Here is a 25,018-nt window from a genome sequence, read left to right on the forward strand (position 1 = left end):
ATCAAAACCTTTTGGTAAACAGCTTAAATGCTATCTCTCAAATCAGACTACATTTCAAGTGATCTGAAACTAAACTAAGACAGCCTCTTATGAGCATGGTCCTCATTTTTAAAAATAACCAGGAAACTGCCCTTTGAGATGCTCAGGGACATAGGTAAACAAAGCTAAGGACTCAGGTATTCAAGAGTCACTGAAACATTCAACTGGCTAGTACTACTTTGAAAGACAAGCAGACTAGGGTTGAGGAGGAAACAGAATTAAGAAAAACAGGGTGGGGTAGAGTGGGATGCTTGATTGTGACCCTCAGGAAGAAAAAGCAGCTTAGAGAAATCATCCAGAGAAATAGTAAAAACTCCTCATCTCTGAAACACTGGAGTGCCAAACATCTAATACAATTAGGGAGGGCCAGATATTCTCCCCAATATACATGGAGAAGATACATCTGAGATAAAACTACTCATGTAAGGAAAATGAGTTGTTCCAGCAGTACTGGGTTCCAGGTATATTTTTCAGAACTTCACTGACATTACATAAACAGGATGAACTATTTCACAGTACTTGCAAGTCCAGCAGAAAAAGCATGACCATATTTTATGATCCAGGCATCGGTATTTCAGAATTGAAGACAATTTACAACTGAGATGAGGCACAAGTTGTCCTAATTTACACTCCAAATGGAAAAAGGCGAGGTTGCTTCCCAGGGAGGTATTTACTGACTTAAAAGAATAAACCGCTTTTAAAGCCTGTTGTATCTAAGCATATACATACGTGTGTGTGCGCGTGTGTGTATGTGTACGTTTAACAACAAAGTATACTAATCAGGATTACATTTTGGATATGTTCCTTACCTAAAGGTAATGCTACATAAATACTAACTCGTGGTACCTGCCATAACACTCAAGTCCCCTTCCCAGGCAGGAGCTTCAAATATTACACTCTTCGCAGCTCTTAATCAGAGGACACTACCTGGGCAGCAGTTCACAGGTTGGCAGGTGTCCTATGCAGGGACCCTGCTAAAAACTGAATTCTCAATCTTTGGAATTAAAATTGGAAAATAAAGAGAGAATCCAGCAATTAGAAGCTGGAGCTATGGCTGAAAAGGAAAGCAGAAGAGAGAACCTAGAAGGACCATAAGGACTGTGAATGAGCCAAAATTCCGACTTGGCAGAAACTGCAGGATAGAGAAGAGATGAACAGGTAGCCATGAACAAACGCAGATGCATACTGATTGGCCAAATCACACCAAGGTTAGAGCACCAAGAAGTGAGGATCCAAAACTTCCTGCTGCTGAGGTCTTGTGTGCATCCAGGATTCATGAGAACACGTTTGACTACAATTCCCCAAGACCTGGATGCTCAGTTTTTCCCGGATTGCTGTAAAACCTGGGAATATGAATGACATTCCTGGTCTCCCTAGTCCCACATCTATCTATAAATAATGCCCTATTGCTTGGAAGTCATGTTAGTGAGTCTCTGGTCCTTGTAACTCTGGTCCTTGTAACTTGTAATTGTATATGAATCAATTTTTTTACATTCTATACACCAGACTTTTCACCAATTCAGAAAATCTTTCCATAAATTTGTTCATAGTATCAAACTTCATAATATTTCAATTTTTTCGTCCATAAAATGATGCAACTTTAATTTCCTAAACTCGGATGGTAATTTTTGTCTTTTCTAATCTACCACCACCCTACCCCATCTACCCTTTTCTTCTCCTAGTCTTAAATATTTTAGGTCTGGGTCAAGTAGGAGATAAGGCAAGATGCCTTTTCAGTCTAACTGGCTTCTACCTTTAAGGCAGAAATGGGAGCAACTAAGAAGGTGATTAATTAGCAAAACAATTGGAGGAAATGTTTACAGTATCTATCAAAAGCACAACTGCAATACCATTTGTCCCTGCAATCCCATTTCTGGATAATATCCCACAGAAATATTGAAAGCTGGACACAACCAATAAGTTAATCAATAAAGGATTAGTTAAGTAAAGTACATCCATAAAATAGAAATGGACCTGGAATAGAAATAAATTGGCCTACTTTTAAATGAGGTGGCTCTATGAGAAATGACTTAGAATGATAGCTGTGAATATTTGTGATGTGTATATTTTACTACAAATATATTCAGAAACACACAGAAGTAAAATATGCAGGTAATATATATTACTTTACAGAAGTAAAATTTATAAGTTGTAGAATAATATGCATAGTTATCATATTACATGTATGATAATTGCATTTTGGAAAAATCTAAGTGTATATGTATACACAGGAAAACATATGGAACGATATATACCAAAATGACCATGGAGATAGGTATCTCTGGGAAATGAAAAGTGAGGGTTATTTTCACCTACTTGATATGAAAGTATTTATTATATCTTTGTAGTTTAAAAACTTTTTAAATAAAGGCTAGTCATGTCAATAGCTATTTTGTTCAAAATACTATGAAATCCTTGAAATTTAAAAGACAAAAAACTCAATATTCAGATCAAATTAAATTAATAGATATTCATTTTTCCCACACGTCCATGAAATCAATAGCCAGTTCTACAAAAAGATATCACATATTTAACCAACCTAGAAAATTCTACCACTGCCAGCTCTAGGTTTGTTATGAAAGGTCAGTATGAAATCTAGAAGTCATTATTGGGCTCAAATGCACCCAGACAATGAGAAACTTACTCTTAGCTTTCCTCTTTCCGAGAACTTTCTGTAAAATGTTTTCACTTCCAGTCAGCAAAGGACCAAATATCAGAAGAAGGTGATCCATATCACCCAGAGGACAAAGGCAAGGTATAACAGATATTTTATTATTATTATTATTATTATTATTTTATTCTTTTTTTATTAGTTTCAGGTATACAAAACAATGTAATAGTTAGACGTTTATCATTTACATCCCTCACACAGTGATAACCCCCTCCCCCCAACCACTATCCCTCTGACATCGCACAGAGCCATTACATATCCACTGTCTCTATTCCTAATGCTGTACTCCGCTTCTTGTAACTATATATATACATATATATATGCATATACATATATGTGTATATATATGCATATATATATATGTAAGACTACAGTTGACATTCATTATTGTTCAGCTTCAGCTTCAGGTGTACAGTGCAGTGATCAGGCATCTACATCATCCCTGAGGTGGTCTCCCTAATGAGACACGTGTCCATCGGATACCCTACAAAATTTACAACATTATTGATTACATTCCTCAAATTGACTTTCATATCCCCGTGGCAATCTTGTGGTTACTGATTGTTCTTTCTAATCCCCTAACAGATACTTCTAAGAAATATTAAATGGTAACATATAGGCAGTAAGATTAGATTATATTCGGGGTTCTGTAAACATTTAAGCATAAGAAAAATACATACATGCATTCTGTCCAGTAGTCATAAAGTATGCTTGACTCAGTGTGTACCAAATTCTCAATAAACAAATCACTTTTGCCAAGCAAGTATTAAGACTGGTTTATTTTTCTTACTCAAACTAAATTTAATAGTAATGGGAACGCTAAAAAGTATCAATTTCCAAAATTATTAATTGATTTTTTTAAAAGTCCTATCCCCTTTAAACTTATACTCCTAAATCAAAATTCAAAGAATAGTTAGCCATGGGTGATGAAGTAACTGGTGACTTTTCCCCCTTTTTACTCATCTGTATTATACAAATTTTTATGATGACCGTCTATTATTACTTGTATAATATTTGGGAAGTTTAAAATAAATAGGCTTGGAGTTGTTGTTTTTTATAACTCAGAGGTCTAGGTAACATCCCTTTCTCAGTCATTCTTCCTTACATGAGAAAGAGGCATTGGAGAACCACAGAAAGGACACTCCACAATTATAATACTTGTGCAGCTCTGTCTCCCTTTTGGAATAAACATCAAGTCACTTAGCATTTAAATTGGTAAATATATAAAGATAACATTCAACCCTCTCCCCACATCTAAAAGCATATATCTTATGATAACGGCTTTTACCAGAACCTTTGCAATTTAATAAATGGTATACTTGTATATCTCTCGTCCTTCTACTATTTCTACCACTAGCATATGATAAACTAAAGAAAACAGGGCAAACTCTCTCAATAACTGTTACTACGTTTCTCATTTTATCTTAATAGGCTGGCAATTCTTTAGAAAAAAAAACTGACTATAAAACTGGCAGTAAAATATTGCTGGAATGACTTCAAAGAACAGAAAAATGTTCCTAATTGTCTACGCAACAATCTATCCTTAAACTGAGTGATGACCCATAGACAACACATTATTTTTAGTTCTGTGATAGATCTAGTTCACTGACTTCTAGGTAGCAGGAGAAATAATTACATATGCATGCAAACAATCTATATTTTTAATGTGGTGTTGAGTTTTAAGAATGTCAGTCTGGAATAAAACACCTCAAGACCTTTGAAACAGATCAACATTACACACACACACACACACACACACACACACACACACGCTTTCACCCTTCAAATGTCACATTAGAATCTACATCTTCAGATTTATTTTTTTTTTTTGTAACCTAGTTATATACATTTCTAAAGTCAGTTTTCAAGCAAAAACTCACTCTGGTGGATAGTTCACACAGCAGACTAGTTTATGAAACCTGTACTCTGCCGCACTGCAACAACTGGGCTGAAGGTCACTGGGCATTGAGCTCCCCCACCATGAGCAAAAAACAAAAGTTCAATGAATGACAAACATTGTATATTCATCACCCTCGAGCTAAATAAAGCTACTGTGGTAAAGTGCTTGCAAAGATGGCTATAAGAATCCCTCCCATCCTTGTATACACATGTCCGTTGGCCATGTGATTTTATCACTCCTCCCAACAAGTGGGAAAATCAATTGAGGTTAAATATGAGCTGGCCTTGTGATGAGCTCTAGACAACTGAATGAGGCAGAGTGGCGCTGTGTGACTACCAAGCATAGGCCTCAAGAGTCCTTGCAGAAAGGCAAGGGATAAAGTACAGGCGAGCCTCCTTGAGAATGTGGAATCAGTGGCAACAGAGGAACAGCCAGCACCAACCACAATGCACACAAGTGAGACCACCTTAAAATGGGTCACCCCAGCCCAGCTGGCCATGGACTGGCCCTGGGCCAGACCAGCAAATTGCCCAGCCCAGCCAAGCCCTAATTGCCGACCCACAGAATCGGAGGCAAATACGCATAAAATTCTCATTATTTTAAGCCACTAAATTTGGGGGTGGTTTGTTACACAGCTATACGTAGCTGATACAGAGACCATCAAAATCTACACTCAGAGAACTCAGGCTTTCAGTTTGTCAGAGGCACTCTTGAAGGCAAAGCTTCAAATGAGGTGCCCACCTCAACAAGATGCTGCCACTAAAACTTTCTGGGAAAAATTACATTGTCCCTACCTGCCTTGACCCCTTGCTGAACCCCTGCAAATTTTAAACTTGCATATGCCTATGATTTCTTACTCTCTCTCTTACTCACTCCTGCTCAGGGCTGAGGTCTTCTGCTGCCTTGTGTTAGTCTTTGCTTTTCAGTGACCCCATCTTGTCTCTGGCTTTACAGATCTGATTGTGGAATCCTACCCCACCCCTCAACATGCTTGCTCTCAGTCCACTGTCAGCTTTTGCTTTTGCCATCCCTTCCTCCAGACAAACAGCTCATTGTCATCTCAAAGCACAGTCCTGGATAATCTCACTACTTCCATGAAGCAGTAATGCAGATTCTATTAAAAACAACAGTAACATGAAGCTCCCTTTAAAACACTAACAGCACTGTTCAAGCTAGAGTCATTCTGCAAAGTCATATAGTTAGTCCAATAAAGTTACAACCACTTAAAACATTTTTGGAAATATCTTTAGAGAAAATTAATGTCACACTAGAAAATCAGTCTCATTTCTTCATAGACTGGCTGATCGAAAAGGGTAATTTTTAAAATTTAAAATAAAATGCAGCTACTAAACCTAAGTGGACACCATCCCATCATGTCCCCTTGAAGGAAACAATTATTTCTTGTACATACAACAAATGCTGATATGATCGATTTTAAAGTCAGTCATACCTCATAAAGATCACCTTTCATATTTTTGTCACTCTCTTGCTTCCAAGTAGCTCCAAGAGGAAAGGAATATTTAATTTTTAAACAACAACATACAGATGAAAACAATTAATTCTTAATATGGGACACTAAATGGACTTAACCCATAAGCACAAGCAAAACAAGTGCCTGACTGTAACTTTTACCTGTCCTAGTGACGGCGCGTCAGTTATCCCCCTTACCTGTCCTAGTGACGGGGCGTCAGTTATCCCCCTTACCTGTCCTAGTGACGGGGCGTCAGTTATCCCCCTTACCCGTCCTAGTGACGGGGCGTCAGTTATCCCCCTTACCCGTCCTAGTGACGGGCGTCAGTTATCCCCCTTACCTGTCCTAGTGACTGCGTCAGTTATCCCCCTTACCCGTCCTAGTGACTGCGTCAGTTATCCCCCTTACCTGTCCTAGTGACGGGGCGTCAGTTATCCCCCTTACCTGTCCTAGTGACTGCGTGTCAGTTATCCCCCTTACCTGTCCTAGTGACGGGCGTCAGTTATCCCCCTTACCCGTCCTAGTGACTGCACGTCAGTTATCCCCCTTACCTGTCCTAGTGACGGGGCGTCAGTTATCCCCCTTACCTGTCCTAGTGACGGGCGTCAGTTATCCCCCTTACCCATCCTAGTGACTGCGTCAGTTATCCCCCTTACCCGTCCTAGTGACTGCACGTCAGTTATCCCCCTTACCTGTCCTAGTGACGGGGCGTCAGTTATCCCCCTTACCTGTCCTAGTGACGGGGCATCAGTTATCCCCCTTACCTGTCCTAGTGACTGCGTCAGTTATCCCCCTTACCCGTCCTAGTGACGGGCGTCAGTTATCCCCCTTACCTGTCCTAGTGACGGGGCGTCAGTTATCCCCCTTACCCGTCCTAGTGACGGGGCGTCAGTTATCCCCCTTACCTGTCCTAGTGACGGCGCGTCAGTTATCCCCCTTACCTGTCCTAGTGACTGCGTCAGTTATCCCTCTTACCGGTCCTAGTGACGGGGCGTCAGTTATCCCTCTTACCCGTCCTAGTGACTGCACGTCAGTTATCCCCCTTACCTGTCCTAGTGACGGGGCGTCAGTTATCCCCCTTACCTGTCCTAGTGACGGGGCGTCAGTTATCCCCCTTACCTGTCCTAGTGACTGCGTCAGTTATCCCCCTTACCTGTCCTAGTGACGGGGCGTCAGTTATCCCCCTTACCTGTCCTAGTGACGGCGCGTCAGTTATCCCCCTTACCCGTCCTAGTGACGGCGCGTCAGTTATCCCCCTTACCTGTCCTAGTGACGGCGCGTCAGTTATCCCCCTTACCTGTCCTAGTGACGGGGCGTCAGTTATCCCCCTTACCTGTCCTAGTGACGGGGCGTCAGTTATCCCTTTTACGTATCCTAATAAATGCACGACAGTTATCCTTTGACCTTCAGGCTACTTAAGTAGATATATAAGCTACAAAGCCGCCTATATTGTCTATTTCTAATGGGCGATAAAGAGCAGAATGTGAAATTATATCCCTTAAAAAGTCTTGCTGCTTCTATGGAAACAGGAAAATGGCTATAGATGAACTAAGAGGGACATTATCTCATAGCCCTTGAAATAAACAACTAAAGAATAATTATTTTAGTAAAGATAAACAACCTAGCCCTGATCTTGCCTTATGCCAAAAATACTCAGTTTGTCCTAATGATCACAATTTCAAACTACACAGAAACACTTTTCCTAGCCCTATTTCAACCACCCAAGTGCCCAGGAAAGGTGCCATATTAAAAATGTTTCCACAACAACACTTGCTGAAGGTCAGGCAATGGATTTAGGACTCCAGAAACTTGAAAGGGCATCTACAAGGAAAAATAAAAAAGGATTACATAGTAAAACATTCTCTTTTACGGCCTCGGTCACTCAGGGGACACTAAACATGAGAAAGTACAGACTGTTCCTGAATTGCCCCAAATTAAACCCAGTTAATCTCCCTACACTGATTTTTTTTTTCACCCCTCAGTCATTAATTCCCTTTCCTAACAAAGAAGGGACCCTATACAAACAGTGGTTACTGAGTTTGAATTTCTATTAAGGTACTGACTTAATACTGGATGTTTTATTTACTTTGTGATATATAACTTGGGCTAAACCATTAATCCTTTAATTATTCATATACCAAAATTCTTTAAACTCAAGGGGAAAGAAGTGACCATGATTCAAACACACAATTTAAGTGACTAAAATTGATATAGATATTATTTTTCGTAGAGTTAATTCACAACTTCTTTGAAATTTCTTCAAAACAAAAACCTTTCAGGCAGTTCCTTCTTCATAACATAAAAGATAAACTGAAGTGACTCTGTCTACCACATCCAACCCCAAGACTCTGAAGTGATATCTTAAGAAAATGTAACATTTTGATACTTCTGAAAATACCAGATTTCATTTGGAAGGATGCTCTGTGTTTACAGTAATCACAAGAACATCCCAGAATGAGTTAAGTGGGTAAGATAAAAACTCATGCTTCAAAACTATCTCCCCATGGGGGCAGCGGATGGCTCAGTTGGTTAGAGCGTGAGCTCTCAACAGCAAGGTTGCCAGTTCAATTCCCGCATGGGATGGTGGGCTGAGCCCCCTGCAACTAAAGATTGAAAACGGCAACTGGACTTGGAGCTGAGCTGCACCCTTCACAACGATTTGGAGCTGATGGGCCCCGGAAAAACACACTGTTCCCCAATATTCCCCAATAAAAAAATAAATAAATAAACAAAAATAAAAAACACCATCTCCCTATGTCAACAGGGATATCTGTTTCACCACATATTAAAAATAATAATAATAATAATAACTGTTCTTCTGAAAATATGAATCAATGAGCTTTCAACTGGAGCATAGAGTAAAAATGAAAGAATGTGTTTTAATCAGGTAGCACTGCCTGTGTATTTCTAAATCAGTGTCAAGGCCATAACATGTTATCAGGAGGTGGTCTCATGCCATTTACAGCCATCATAACAACATTTAGTCATTAACATTTTTCTTACATTTCTGAGAAATTACCATCCAGCACTGTCTAATAAAACTTCTTGTGGTGATTGAAATAGTCTGTATCTGCCCTATCCAACAAAGTACCTAATTGGATAATGTGGATTACAGACCTAAAAATAAATATATAAAATACAGTTCCTCAGGTACATTAGCAACAATTGGCTACTGAGCACTTGAAATGTGGCTAGTGCAATTGAGGAACTGTATTTTATTTAATTTTTTAAGAGTTTATTTTTTAAAAGCAGTTTTAGGTTCATAGCAAAATTAAAAAGACAGAGAATTCCCATATACCTGCTGCCCCGACACATGCTCCCCCATTATCAACATTCCGCCCACATACACCCACACACACACACACACAGAGTGATGCCTCTGTCACAACTGATGGACCTACACTGACAGACATCATCCTCACCCAGAGTCCATAGTTTACGTTAGGGTTCACTCTCGGTGTCGTACATTCTGTGGGTTTGGACAAATGTACAATGATGTATATCCATCATTATAATATCATACAGAGTAGTTTCACTGCCCTGAACATCTTCTGTGCCCTGCCTGTTCATCCCTCTCCCCGTCAATAATTTATTTCATTTTAATTAAATTTAAATAGTCACATGTGGCTAATGGCTACCACACTGGACTGCTCAGAGCTAGACACTCTGACAGGAATGCTATTGCTGCTCTGTCACCAAGTTCTCAGCTGGGCAGAAGATACCTGGCTCTAGTGCAGGAGCTCTGCTCCAGTAATGATCAGCCATGAAGTACATCTGCTTCACATGCTTTCTTCTCCCTCAACCTGCTGCTCCTCAACCCTTTACTTTCCAACACACACACACACACACACACACACACACAAACTCCCCCTCACTGCACTGGCAGGCTATAACCAAAGATTAAAAATACAGTCTATTGTACCAGACCAGGCAAAAGATGATGGTTGAAATGAAGCTTTTTTTCACCTGACTTATGTGCTAAATAAGTATACCCTGATGAAGGGAAAAAAAAAAATATATATATATATATGTATATATATATAAATATGATATATATACATGTGTGTATATATATATATATATCATGGGGGGAGAGAGGGAGAGAGACGTCATTTTAACACCTCTATAGACATAAACAAAACTTAAAAAAATTAAAAAATAAAACGTTTACTATGATAGCTACATGGGAAATATATGCCTAGATATATTTACTTTATTAAAATGGTAGTTATAAAATTAATTGAGTCAATTTTTTTTTAACTTCTTCATTCCAACCAATGAGGAATCAATGTGATGGAAGCAGATGAAAATAATGAACTGAGTAGGAATCACGGGCCTGAGATTCTAAGGACTTTTGGACCACATGCAAATTTCTTCATCTTAGACTGTTAGAGTCTTCATTTGGAAAACAAAGGAGCAGGAATGGATTTTCTCTTCAGTCTCTTCCAAAATTTAAAATTAAATTTCATTACCCCCTATGTTATTATGCCATTCCTCACTTCGGAACTGACTTATAAAAGCCAGCACTGATCTATCATTCCTTCCCCTGAGCACTCTCTTCCCCTTTCTTGAGCCACCCTATAAATAAGCAAAAGTGATGGTGACCTTGCCAGTTAGGAAGGAAGGAAGGAAGGAAGGAAGGAAGGAAGGAAGGAAGGAAGGAAGGAAGGAAGGAAGGACCAGTTAATTCATATTAAACTGTAAGCAACACAAGACAGGCAAATAGGCACCAATTCAGCAAACATAATCCTTTTTTGCAATCCCTAAACTAAACAAGCCAAGAACCAAAGCAATTGGAATGCCCTTTGTTACAAACCCTGGCACAAACTGATGCTACCAGTTCAAAACAAGATCACAAATTCTTCTAAGACCTAAACCATCAATAAAGTTTCTGAGAAGTATCAGAATTGTCAGAGGTCACTGGCTTCCAAAATACTCCCCAAATGAAGATCTATAATTCATATGACAGAAAGCCATCAATCTCTACTTACCATACCAGTTCTTCCGATAAATAGCTCTAGTAGTGACCAAAGGTTGAGAAACCTAAACCTCATAAATGTCACCAAAACATATACTTTTACCTAAGGGAAGAACTGAATGAGCTAGGCATCTGAGAGTTATACTAAAAGCCGCTTACTGAGAAGTTTGAAAATAAAACTATTTTAAGATCTTTTAATTTCTATCTTAAAATGTTTTCCCATATATCAAAATATACAATCAGGTTAAAGGGTTAAGTCATCTAATTCCTCAATACCCAAGAAGTTTCTTAAAGCTAAGCCAGAGTTTATTCTCAAATAACTGTTTTGGCAAGTGAGAAGAAACTTGAAATACATCAGCATTTACTCACATCAGATTCCAAAGTGTTTATCTAAATCAATTCTAGAACTAAAGCACTGCCAATCCATTCTCTAAAGGACTGCTATTTCTCCTCTGCTTTCCAGTTAAGCCAAATCTAAAATGCCATTTTAATTAATATATTGAATTCTTCTTTAGTAGCAGAAACTTGACCAATGAATAGCAGATTTGGAAAAAGAAACACTTGAAACACTGGAATCACTTCCACCATCTCGGAGCTGTCTTGGTATAATTTAAACAAAGCTGTGGGGCAGGGGGCATGTAAAATCTCACGTGCTTACATGGAGAATTATATTTAAACAGAAAAAAAAAGTTTCGAAAATACTATACACCATAGAGGAATTATAACAACTAGCAGATTGGTTTTGACTTAAAAAGAAAGACCCAGTTCTATGCTTTTAGCATGTACCACACCAATCCTATCATCCTTGGTCCCTTGTCATTGGTAAAAGTACTACTCCTGCCATCACACGGTAACAATCTTTGAAACCACCTGTCCTGATATTCTGCCCCTGTGTTTCACCTGTATCCCTGATCTCCTCTAGCAGTCCCAATTTCTACACAGCAAAAGGCCCCACGGAACTCTCCAAGGTTGGGCTATATATAAACACACATAAACAAGAGAGAGATCATGGGTATAGTCAAGAAAGGAGAGCAGTGTTGGGGCTTTCCCACCCTGCTCTATGATGCCCACATAAAACGACGCCACACCTGCAGCAGGGCACCTGGGTCCTTGGGACGAAAGAGGCCACCTCGCAGTCCGATGACCTCAGAAAAGCCAGGCCTCTGCCTGCTTGCCTACCTGCACAACACAGGCAGGTGGAAGCACGCAAAGTGCTTACTCTTGATTTGGGAGGATTAATGAACTAATTTCTACAGAGCCCTTTAAGCTGATTGGCCCAAACACAACTAAATAAGCACCATCATTAACCACAGGCAAGATCAAATATTCAGGATCCAGGGAGGCAAATTTTTACAAGTCAGGCAATGCTCCTCTTCCACAAGGAGGGAGGGAGGATGTGTCCCCAGAATTCAGACTTTCATCCAGAAAACATTTATCAAATCCTTAATAGGGGGTGTGGAGTATGGAAGCCAAAATTGCTGCTCTCAAGGAGGAATTAACATCTAGCAACAGGATGGGCAAGGAGACAAACAATTTTCATATAGTGTGAGGACTGTTGGGTGAAACACCCACTATAGCAGGAGACCAAGAGGAAGGAGGCTCAGGGGCAAGTTTTTCTGTGAAGAGAGATCATTTACTCTGAGTCTTAAAAGAGCCAGATTAGAGTGTGCTCAACTTATGAACATGCATCAAGCTATATATTTATGATGTGGACACTTTTCCGCATGCATACTAGACTTTAATAAAGGTGAGACTTAAGAAGGGAGGCAGAGGTCTCTGTTAAATAGGTAAACACCGTAGGGAAGAAGGATGGCAGAATGGTTTTCAAAGCAGGGGGAAAACTCACCCAGCAGAGGTTACAAAATCATGAAGCATTTCAGCAAATGCAAAAGGTTCCCACCGGCTGGGAGCCTGTACTAAGAATGGAAATGACAAGGTCTGGCTGGAAAGGGAGGCAAGAGCCAATTCCCAAAAGGTCTTAAACATTGTGCTTCAAGTTAATCTTGAGGATGATGAGAGAGCCACTAAAGGTTGCTGAAGCCTGGGGGTAATAAAAATGTGGGTACAGCAGCATCACTTTGGTAGCAATGCATACGAGCGCTGGAAGCGAGAATGGAGACAAGGAACCTGGTAATCCAGATGAGAACTGATAAAGGGCCCTAACTAAACTGGTGATGGCCAAGAGTGAGAGACGAATCAAAGAAGACATCAAGTATGCAGAATACTTAAGACTGATGAACAATTCCATATGGGAGATGGAGGAAAATGGGAAAGTGGAGGATGACCAGCACGTTTCTGTTTTATACTCGAGGGGGTCTTAAGGAAGATGGAGAATGTTGAAGGAGTAGAATTAGCATTGAAGCAAAAGTGGAGAGACCATGAGTTTAATTTTGAGTATGAAGTTCTATGGAATATCTAAACACATGCAAAAGGGAGCCCACACACCAATCCAAAGATCAGGCAAAACCTCAGCATTTTAGGTGGTGGTTGAACCCTCTGATACAGAGAAGTGGAACCTGGAGCAGGGGCAGGCAGGAAAGTAGGAGAATTAACAGATGGTGCCAAATCCTGCAGACAGAGGAAGACAGAGAGAAGGACTGCAGTGTCCACTGGCTCTGGTCACAGACGGGTCACAGTGATTATGGAGATTGCGAATTTGGTTTCTTAGCAAAAGGACAGAAGCCAGATTGCAGTGGGCTGAAAAGTGAATGGGAGGCTCTTTCAAACAGCCGAGCTGTGAAAGGAAGGAAAGAGATAAGGTAGTAGCCTGAGGAGGAAGGAGTAGTAAGAGTGTCTTGTTTTGTTCTTTTTTGTTGTTCAAGATAAGAGAGACTTGAGAATATTTATAAGCTGAGGGAAAAGCAGAGCGGGAAGGAAGAAGATAGGGGAGCAATAGTGATGACTCTATCTGAAAACAAATGCCCCTGTCCTCTCACTCATTGGGACAGTGAATATTTCTTTTAGTCAGCAGCATTTCCTGCCAGCATGGCAGCCTCCACAGGGCAAATTCAGAGGTGGACGAAAAGTGCAGTCTTAGCAGGTTGTTCCCAGAGCCCTTTCATAATGGGCTGTTCCTCCCAGCAACCTTCCCGCAGGATGCTCTCACCACTTGTCAGAGGGCCATTTGGCACCTAAACCCCTGAGCTGTCCAAATCACCAGGAGCTCCACAGGCCTCTCCAGCTTCCTCCTTGCAGTAGAGGTACACAGGTACGAGGGGAAGCCAGTCCCACTCCCCCTGCAAGCCACCTTCTAGCCACCCATGGGAAAGAGGAGACTAGCAGGCAACATCTCCCTCCTGCTTCCTCCCGGGTAGATACCAGAGAAAACTCTTCAAGCCACTCCAAAATCTTGCCAGAGACGACTGTGTTCTCTCCTGATAACCTGAATCTGATTAGCAAATGAGGTTTATAGTAGTTATGGCTAAGACTAATTGAGAGCATGCCCTGTGCCAGGCACTATTCTAAGGGCTTTACATTGTCTCAACCCTCAGCACCTTATTTTTAACATCTCAGTGTTACAAATGAGGAAACTGAATGCAGACACATCTAAGTAATTTGCTCAAGGTCGCAAGGCCTGTGACTGTCACTGCCAAGATGTGAAATAGACCAGGCTGTCTGACTCCAGAGCCCGCAATGTTTTAATTTATTCTCAAACACCATCAAAATGTAGTCTAGAGCAGACTACAAGAGTCAGGGAAAATTTCATGTTATCAGTCACAAATTAAATGAATCAATAAAGCAAGTATCATAGTAATTCTACCGTTTTTTTCCTAGAGATTTTTCCCACGTGGTAGTTTGAACAGCATATTTGAAAGAGCATTTCTGTTGTGAATGTAATTAATGCCACTGAATTGTACACTTAGGAAGTGGTTAAAATAGTAAATCTTATGTATGTTTATATATTTTACCACAATAATTTTAAAAATACAAAAAGAACATTTCTATGTACATTTTCCTCTTTAACTAAAAAAAAAAGTTAAATGATAGGAAAATCAAAAGCTCTGTCTTAGACTAAGCATCTATGGCCTCTTATAGTTAAAAAAAAACAAAAACAAATTAACAAACTGACAGCAACAGCAAAGCAAACCCGGTTTAAAGGTCTGGGAGACCAGAATACACACTCAGTGCGCTGGCCCTCTGAGGTCCTACAAACACAACACGATCTAGTGTAGCTCCCATTGTCCTCAAGGTCCCTCTAGAACATCTATAAAACCATTTCTAATCCCTAAACCACAGAACTCTACAGAAACTCTGAGAGCACAGAGCAAAGCAGGAGTGCTCTGAACTACTGCAAATCTCATTTTGAGAAAGGCTGTTGCTCCTTGAAGACCTACCTGGCCACACACCTACTACCTGGGCCTGGGGAAAATACACTTGAATTGTTAGTTTAGTTCTCTCCAGAGGAGGGAAGTACTCGGAGTACTCAGAGGATCCCTTGGTCAAACTATGCCTAGGAGTCTGGGAATCAAATTTATTTTTGTCTGCTTAGGACTGCAAAGTAGGTAGGTATTACTTTTAGATAATTCTAAATGAGTACCCAGGACCAAAATGAAACAACACTGGGAAATCAAGTGCAAAACTACAGGAAGAAAGGCTCATCCTGCAAAAAATCTAAGAAAATCAAAATACTATGAGGCACAACTCTATAGTGTTTCTCTAAGGAAAATCAGCAACAATGACAGCCCTTGCTAGGCTTACCTGATTCAAATACAGAAACTGATCTGCAATGACTACCACTCTTTGACAGAAAAGTTCCTTGATGTTGTTCAATTCTTTTACAGATGCCCAAGTGAACACCGACGTGATTCACCTTTTAGTCTTTGTTTGGGGAATCAAGGTGACACTATTAATATCGCCAACAAACAATTTCTCAGTGGGCATTATCTTTGGGTTTCCTTATATTTACTTCTAAAGAAGGAATTTGAGGGTGAGATGTGGGGGAAGGGTGGAGAGAAGTGAGGAACAAAGACTAATGAGCCTAAAGAGTCTAAACTGGCTAGAAAGCCTCCAAAGAACAATTACTTGTATAGGAGATATAAAGATTTGAAATCTATGAAGACAAGACTACTGATGGCTAAAAGAAATAATTGAATAATTTCACAACATAGCTAACCCCTGAGTATAAAGCTCCCTCCAACAGACTTTACATCATTTCCAGGTAATGTGTAACTTTCGGAACCAGATTACCCCTAAGAGCAATACAAATTCTCCATTGATCTTTTACAACACAAGAACAATATAACAAAGAGAAAACTTTATTTTTAGACTTGTAAAATCCTGTTTATTTTTCTAAAGCAGAATTCAAACAACTGAACCTGCTTTGTTTGGATTTTAGTAAACCTATTCTCTCCTAATCTTGAGGCCCCAACGTCTGCGCAGAAGGAAATGAACAAAAAGTGCTCCGTGCCACGCTGGAAAGTTAGAACAGCCTGGCCTTCTTCTGCTCAGACACATCCGAGCCTCCTGCTGGTCACGGTTCACACTGCTGGAGCCCTATCAGATGACACCTGCCTTATGGTGGGGAGACGCAAAGGCTGTCCACCCACATTCATGTCCAAACTGGTTCAGTGTTTGAACTGCTAACTTCTGCGTGTAATGTTGAAGCAAAAGTGCGTTTAACCACAGTTCACTCTTAATTGCTCAACTAGCATTAGACACTAAGCGGAAATGGGTTTGTAATTCCCTATAAACATTAAGCCCTTACGAAATCCTATTCTGACAATTTGATTTTTCAATAACATGGCCACTACACAAGCCATCTCTATTCGTTGGGAAAATATGATAAATTTAAAATGTAGAAAAGCTCTTCCCACAATGTGAACATGCAAAAAATGGGATACAAATAATGAGCAAGTATTTATTTCTGTTCTCAAATTCCTCAGGTCAATTTGTTTTTTAGCTATTATTAAACTGATCAATCATAATGAACAATGCTGTTACTGCAAGCAGAAAGAAGCTCTGCAATTAATACCACCGCTTAAATTAAACTAAGATTTTACTCAGTTCACAAAACTGGTCAACTCAAAATCTTATGTTTTTAAAACGGCAAAGTCTGCATATTAACCCTAATAACTAACAAAGACATAAATTGATTATAAATAAATTCTGGTCCCAACCCTATGGAAAACAATATGGCAGATACCATCATTCAACTTTTATGGCCATTCCTATGTGCTGGAGACAGAGTGATAAATAAGACCCTGGAAGAGTTAGGGAGGGCAGCAATGGAAATAATTAAGCACCGTACAACCTCTTACTCAAGACTTCAAAATCCAGCTCAACTACAGTCTTCTGTGTAATAATATCCCGCTTCCTTCTTTCTCCTAAGAGTCACTCCCTCCTTTGCGTCTCCCAGCGCTCACTGATCACATCCTATAGATTTATATCCATAAATTCCTCAAGTCCATGAGGGCAGGTACCATTTTTATTAACTTCTATACTGCAAGCACCTAGCACAATGCTTGGGATATAGTAGGCCCTCAGATTTTGTAGAGCAAATAAAAACTATGGGGTTACATGCTCCAAGGAATATAAAAAGAGAAGCCACAGTACTTTGCCTCCGGAGAAGCAGGTTTCTCAAGAACGTGCAATCTGGCTGGCCGTGGAAGTTGAGTGAGATTCACTACAATGATGGATACTCAGAGAAGAGACTGTGGCAAAGGCAGCAAAGAATGGAAGACCAGATGTGTCCTAGGAGAGCTGACTATTCCGGGTACAATTAACGTAAGCAGAATATGGGAGGAAGCAAATGGGTTGAGGGCAGGCAGTAAAACTGCAAAGATGAAGGGGCTTATATGCCAGGTTCAAGGGGTTTTCATGGAATACTCTAGGCTTTCAGACACCCTTGAAGTTATTTAATCCGGGCAATGAAACCAAGACTCATCCCCTGAGAGTCTTTGGCCACAAGTTATGAAAAGTCTGGTTTTTCAAAGAATTTTATGTACAAATGCTATTTTAGGGTATTTGAAGCTTTTATATCCTAGGTTACAGTTCTGCTGATCATTTTTTCATATGTTTTATTTATTTATTTATCTATATACTTCTCTATCTATTTGAGTCTGCACTATGTTTCATTCACACTGTAACAACTGATAAAGGATCATTTAAACACCTAATAAAATTCTTGTTTTAATTTTTTTAAAGGAGAGGTGGAGGTTTTTTTTAATGAAAAGCAAAAAAAGTATTTAAGATAAATACCCTGAATTCCTTTTTCATCACCATACTTAAATATTAAGCTATGGGAAGGCAGCATCCCATCCCAGTGCCACTAAGATTAGAAGCCCAGGGCCCACTTTACGTGGAGGCTTCCCTAACTGGGCTTAACAGGCCTCTCAAACGGGATGATCCAATGGGGAAGGTTCTAAGGGACGGGTCAACACAAATCTCCTGGCCCTTCACGTGCTTGGCCCAAGGAAAAGTAACTCAGGCTTCTTGCCGTTCGACTTTGCCAGGTTTTTAGAAATGTAAGATAAGGTGATATTGGTGAGCCGACTAGAAGGCACCGAAAGGCAGGGAGCAGATCACCGACAGCCTCGTGTTTCACTCTTGCTGTTCGGCCCTGGACCAGCGGAAAGCATCGGCCCGGTGCAGGGCAGAAGGCCAGGACGCCTGCTTTCCCCAGGCGGCAGGCTGGGCAGCAGGCGGCGCGCCCGGGCACTGAAGAGAAGCGGGTACCCGTGCGGCGCGGAGAGCCCGGCTGCACCGCGGGCGTGGAGGAGAGGCTGTCAATGAGGGAGCCCAGCATCCTCCCGGCCTCGAGTAAAACGCTGGGCCTCCGCGACTTCTACTACGTTGCCCCGTTACCCACGGCGAGAGGCTGCAGACAAGGGGCACAGGCTCGGAGCTGGAGAGCAGAGACGCTGCTGCGCCCGTAGGGTGCCCCAGGGCGCGGCGCGAGGGCGCTGGAAACGCAGGGCGGCGCCCCCGCAACCCCACCCCTCCCGCGGCTGTCTGCCCGCGTGGCCACTGGCCACGGGCTGCGGCCCCAGCGCGCGGGTGAAGGGAGATGCGGCGGCGTTGCCGGGCCCCCTACACCGCCGGCCCGGCGATCTGGAAGATAAAAGTTTGCAGCATGCGGCTCGTCTGCAGTGCGAGTCACATCCGCCGCGCCGCCTCCTGCAGCACCAGCGCTCACAGACGAACAAATAAATTAAAAAAAAAAACTGTTGAAGCCGGTAGGCCCCGAAGCCGGCCGCTCTGCCTCCGGGGCGTGCACGCAGGCAAGCCCAGCATCCCGCGCCCTCTCCCGCCCCCGGCCGCGCCTCCCGCCGGGCCTCGGCACCCAGCCTGGACCGGCCCCACCGCGCCCACCGCACTGACCGATAACCTCCTGCAGCTCGTACGCGTCCCTGCAGATGGGCCAGCCGACGGCCTGCGCCGCCGGGGCCGGAGCCGGGGCTGCGGGCGCCGCCGGGGCTGGCGCTGCTGTCGCGGCTGCCGGGGCCGCGGCCGCTGCCGCAGCTGTCACCGGGGCCGCCTGCTGGGGCTGCTGGACGTGCACAGGCGAGCCGCTCGGCTCCGCCATGATGCTGCCGGAGGAGAGCAGGAGGACGCGCCGGCCCGCGGACGACCTTCCACTTGAAACTTCCCTTCCCTCGCCGCCGACACCTCTCGGCCGGCGCACGCCCTCCCCACCCGCCGCCGCCGCCGCCGCCGCCGCCGGAGCCAGCCACGAGGGGAGGGAGCTAGAGAGGCCGAGCGGGGCGGAGGGAGGAGGCAGCGCCGGCGGAGGCGGGGAGGGGAGGAGGCGGCGGCCGCCGCTCTCGCCGCGCGCCCCGAGCCTCGCGCGCGCTGTTCTCTGCCTCGGCGAGGGGAACCGCCGCCCCACCGCCCCCACCCCCCTGCTCGCGGCCGGGGAAGTTTCCACCCAAGGGGACCAAGGCCGGTTTGTGTTTGCTTTCGGGGCCCGCGTCCCCCGATCCCTGGACTTCCTGCTTTCCCTGCGCATCGGCCCCAGACAGTCCGCCCCTCCAGAAGATGCCGCCTGGGGACCCCGAGGGCGGAGTCGTTGAACTGCCGCCAGGTTCTCAGATTCAGCAGTCTCCCCACCTAAAGAGAACTTGAAGTTCATTTACAAGTTAGCGAGTGAGACACCTACACGCCGGCCGTTTGTAGGACGCCAGTTAAAAAATAACCCAAGTTGTAACTTTCCGACGCTTTACCTGCCAATATCCGTTCCCCACCTTGCCTAATCTAATCGCCGCCCTTCTTTTTTTGCTTAATGAAACATGATTCCTTAGGTCCCTTAGGTTTCACAGACTTTATTCGTTTGTTCCAAGCCGCTTGGGTCCCAGGGAGGTGATGTAAGGGCCTGTGAAGTTAGAACAAGAAATGTAAGAAAGATTTCCACACTTGATTTGAAGTTCTATATCCTTAGTTGCATGCCACATTAACCCGTTAGGTCAACAGATAGCAGGCGTTTCTTTTACAGAGCATACTGGATGTCACAATGTACTGCGGCATAAATAAACTGCATTGAAAACTTAATTAATTGCTGCTTTTTCAACACTCCCCAAGTTACCTCATCTTTAAAACTGCTATGGCATAACCATAGGTCTCCCTAATTATAGGTGTATTTAACACTGAATGTTCTCTGTCTTCCCTTGGTTGAGATGACCAAAATTACACCATTCTTGTCTTAAGCCGAAGCCGTGAAGTGAACCAAGGCTCCTATTGGTCATTTGGCCAAAATTATCTTGTGTAGTTTTCATAGTGACAACTAAGAATAATGAGCATTAAAAAACAAACAAAAACTCTAAGTAAGATTGTAATACTTGGTCTCCTGCATTTATACACAAAAGTCAACCTTATTATTTTTTTTTTTAAGATAATTCAGAGGAAACCCAAAAGTTTGTTAGGAGAAATGACTTATGTCTAATCAAAACATTAAACTGAAAATGAATGTGCTTAATCTCTTATCAAACAGTTGTCATAAAGCAACTATGTTGCCCTGGTCTAGGAGCTGAATTAAGAAAGTGTACATTCTTTTATGCTGGGTGTTCAAAAACTATTGATTTTAATGTCTCTCAAGAAGCAGACAACTTCATGAACCAATAAATTCTAGGCCTCTGATGTTTTAAGTGGGCAGGAATAGAGAACAGGGGTGCTTTCTATACATGCTTACTTCTTCAAGTGCTACTCCCCACCCCCAAAGAACTTGTAAGGACTATTTTTAAGGGAAAAGAAAAGTGATTACATGAATATGACTCCCATTTTGTCATATGAATTTATATTTTGATTTTCGACTATAAAGTGGGACTGTGAAGGCCAGGGAAATTCTTGGAACTTAATAGGAAAACATGATTCTGTCAAGACCAATAGCAGATTTGAATCAAACACAGATCACTTAGTTTTCCACAAAGAACAACTGTTCTATAGTCATATACCAATATCTACCCAACAGACCAGTTTCCAAATGGCTACCAGAAGGATGACTTTCAAGCACTGATGACTCAGTGCAGACCCATCATTAGTACCAGGAAATCAGTTTAAAGAAGAATGTCTACTCTCAATGGCCTTTGGCATCATTTTTGTATATAAAAAATATAACATGAATTATATTTTTAAATTATGTAAAAGTATTAGATTATAATTTTAAGTTAATGTTTCCATAAACAATTGAGTAAAATGGTATTTAAAACATGGAAATATATGCATTTAAATGGTATTCAACCGATAGACAGTTTTCCCTGAAAACCCATTACTAAATTTAAACTGAAGGATGGCAGGGGAGGAAAACTTTAAAATACAAACAAGGTTTATTTCAATACATAAAGAATACATTCAGTCAGACTTTAAAACAGAAAAAAATAAGAATCTAAATTTTGTTAAGTGTTTACAACTGCCTCATTATATGTTAGGGTTCCTCAACTTCAACACTGTTGATATTTTGTTCCAGATAATTCTGTGTTGTAGAGGTCTGTTCCCCTGGCCTTTACTTGCTAGATGCCAGTAGCTCACCCATTCTCAGTCATGACTACTAAAAATGTCTCCAGACATTGCCAAATGTCTTCTGAAGAGCAAACTACTGTTTCAGGTAAACTGAATATTAAAAAATTGGAATTTTATAAACAGATTATTACAATTATTTGCTTTACAAAGAGCCGAAATAGTGTTCATTTATTTATACATAAATCCTGAAGAGGGTCAGATTGTGCTACTCCAAAATTTGCCACTTTAGCATAAGGATTATTTTGAGCTGAAGGCAATTAAGAAACAACAGACACAGGATGAGGTCTCTACCCTCCCCCTATTGCCTAAAAGCAGGGCATAAATTTCACTTTTTCTAAATGGAATTTCTGTTTATAAAGGAAATTTCCATTTCTAAAGGTGCCCCCCTTTCCCAATCCAGAAAGAGGAGAACGACTCTTATCACCACAGATGGCACTGAGATAAACAACCCTTACCTACCATTAGCTTCCCCCATACAATTTCCTAGTTACCTTCCCACACTTTATCCTGCCTAGGAGCCCAAACCCCCTTTTCCTTTGTCTAGTCACTTCTCCACAATTTATCACCCTTTCTTAAAATGGCATGTAAATCCCTGATTCTAACCACCCCTTTGAGTTACGTTATCACTGAGTACTCCCTCATGTATGTGTGTCTCATAGGCGAACTGTTTTCTCCTCTTGCTAATATCTTTTGTCAGTTTAATTCACAGGTCTCGAGTTATTAAATTTGAGAGGTTCGAAGAAAAGTTTTAGTCCTCTACAACTCTTTGAATATCTAAGAGAAGATGTGTAGTGTAGAGACCAAGTCCTTCAATAAAGAAAGTGCCAGATTCAAATTTTGCCTTCAACATTTTTTTATCTCTGACTTTGGACTTAAACTCTCTGAGTCTTAATTTCCTCATTCACAAAATCAGCACCAAAATAACGTGCACATGGGTTGTTACAACGTAATTTTTATGTAAACAGCTTAGCATAACAGCTGACACACAGAGATGTTCAATAAAATGAAAACCCTCATCAATGTCACCATCATCATTATTCTTATCTGCCAAGATTTGTAACAAACTGTATAGGAGAAAGATATATAACAATGGCAATCATGAACTGTACAGAATATAAGCTCCCTGAGGGCAGGAATTTTCATTCCTTTGGTTCACTGCTATATCCCAATGACTAGAATAACATCTGGCACAGAATATACTCAGCAAATATTTGTTGAATGACTATAACCCTTTTTAAATATATAAAAAATGTGCTTTTAAGCATTAAAATGAATCAGCTATGTTAAGGGTGGATTAGATGGGAGGAAAGAGGAGGCGGAGAGACCTATTTGGAAGCCACTGCAATAGTCAAGTTAGAGAATAAAGCCATGATATTGAAGATAATGATGAGGGGGTAGATTTAAGAATTATTTAAAGAGCAGAGAACTGGAACTTGATGACAGATGAGATTCTTTTAAAAGTCAAATTGCCTCAATGTATTAAAAAATATATGTACACAAGTGCAATTTATAAAATGTTTTAGAAATTCATCTATTAAAGGAATAGGAGGCGCTCTTGATTGACAGATGGTCTTTCTCCCATGGCCACCTGTAATTTATCATTGCATGGTGGGAAAGGTCACATGTTCTTAGGTGTGAAGAAAATCTATCACCCTATTTTCCATTTCCAACTCTTTCCTACTGACTGTTTTAGTAACTATGTTTGAGGGGAAAGTTGTAACAGAGCTGAATTTGATTTAAATGATTGCTTCCAAAGATAAGGATCCAACTTTTGTTTTAATTAGGTGATAGCAGGGCATAGTAGAAAAGGTATCGTATAAGTCAGAAATAGCGAGATGTAAATACTTGCTCAGTACTCACTAGCTGCCAGCTTAAACTCTCTGAGCCTCTGTTAAAATCGGGATAATTATCCCAGTATAACTGGGTTGCTCTAAGGATGAAGTGAGCTGATGTGTGCAACACACCCGACACACAGCACACGCTGTAGTAGTACAGTAGTGGTTCCAGAACTCATGACTGGGAGCAACTCAGGGTTGGTGATCTCAGGGGAAGGTGGGTATTATAGGTTGAATTGTATCACTAACCCCTGCCCACCAAAAAAGTAAATATTTAAATTCTAAAACTTGAAATTTGTGAATGTGACCTTATTTGGAAATAGGGTTTTGACAAATGTTATCAAGTTAAGATTAAGCCATACTGAATTAGGCTGGGCTCTATTCCAATTACTGGTATCTTTATAAGAAAAAGAAATTTGGACCCAGAGACACAGACACACACAGGAAGAATGCCATGTGATGACAAGGGAGGCAGAGAGTGGAGTGATATGTCTACAAGTCAAAGAATGCCAAAGATTGCTGGCAGCAACCGGAAGCTAGAAAAGAGGTGTGGAACAGATTCTCCCTCAGAGCCTCCAGTTGGAACCAATGCTGCCAACACCTTGATCTTGGACTTCTAGCCTCCAGACTGTGAGAGAATACATTTATGTTGTTGTAAGCTACCCAGTTTGTGGTACTTTGTTACAGCAGCCCTAGGGGTCTAATACAGTGGCATCACAGGATTTATTCTTTAGCTAATTGCATTTTATTTGGACCTACTTTAGCTATGAGCACTAATGGGAATTAGCCACTTTTGGAGCCACCATTCTACCAAAGCCCTGGACTTTACAACTTGTTTTTAACATTATTTTAAATGCAAAACAACACAAAACAAAACAAAACAAAAAAACCCAATGGAGTAAATATCTGAATGAATTTTCGGCAGAGATGGCAAGTTTCCATCTGAAAAATGCATTTGAGAATATATGAACCTTTCCAACTTTGAAGACCAAGCCATCCTATACTTAGAGTACTGATAGAAATGTCATGTGTTTCCACTCACCCAGCTGATGCTATCTCATACAAAGCCCAGATCTGGTGTGATTTGATTGTATTAACTTTAACACAATTTAGGGTTAAGTTGCCTATTTTCCAACCATAAATGAAAAGAGAACCTTAAATCTATTTTAAGCTG

The 25,018-nt window shown here is 41.4% G+C and overlaps 1 protein-coding gene across 4 annotated transcripts in view; it reads right to left on the reverse strand.

Annotated features, from left to right (window-relative positions):
- The window catches only part of STK39 (serine/threonine kinase 39), a 281,554-nt gene extending 261,446 nt beyond the window's left edge, over window positions 1–20,108 (reverse strand). For 3 of the 4 annotated variants that reach the window (XM_074337430.1, XM_074337427.1, XM_019727361.2), the window contains exon 1: window positions 19,379–20,107. In XM_074337430.1, the coding sequence (XP_074193531.1) occupies window positions 19,379–20,006 (628 nt within the window). In that variant the 5' untranslated portion in view covers window positions 20,007–20,107. Of the gene's footprint in view, window positions 1–19,378 lie in introns of all 4 variants that reach the window. The other variant, XM_074337417.1, reaches the window with a different exon arrangement.
- Between the last annotated feature and the right edge of the window lie 4,910 nt (window positions 20,109–25,018).

Source organism: Rhinolophus sinicus, linkage group LG01 (genome assembly GCF_036562045.2).
Source record: "Rhinolophus sinicus isolate RSC01 linkage group LG01, ASM3656204v1, whole genome shotgun sequence".
Classification (NCBI taxonomy): domain Eukaryota; kingdom Metazoa; phylum Chordata; class Mammalia; order Chiroptera; family Rhinolophidae; genus Rhinolophus; species Rhinolophus sinicus.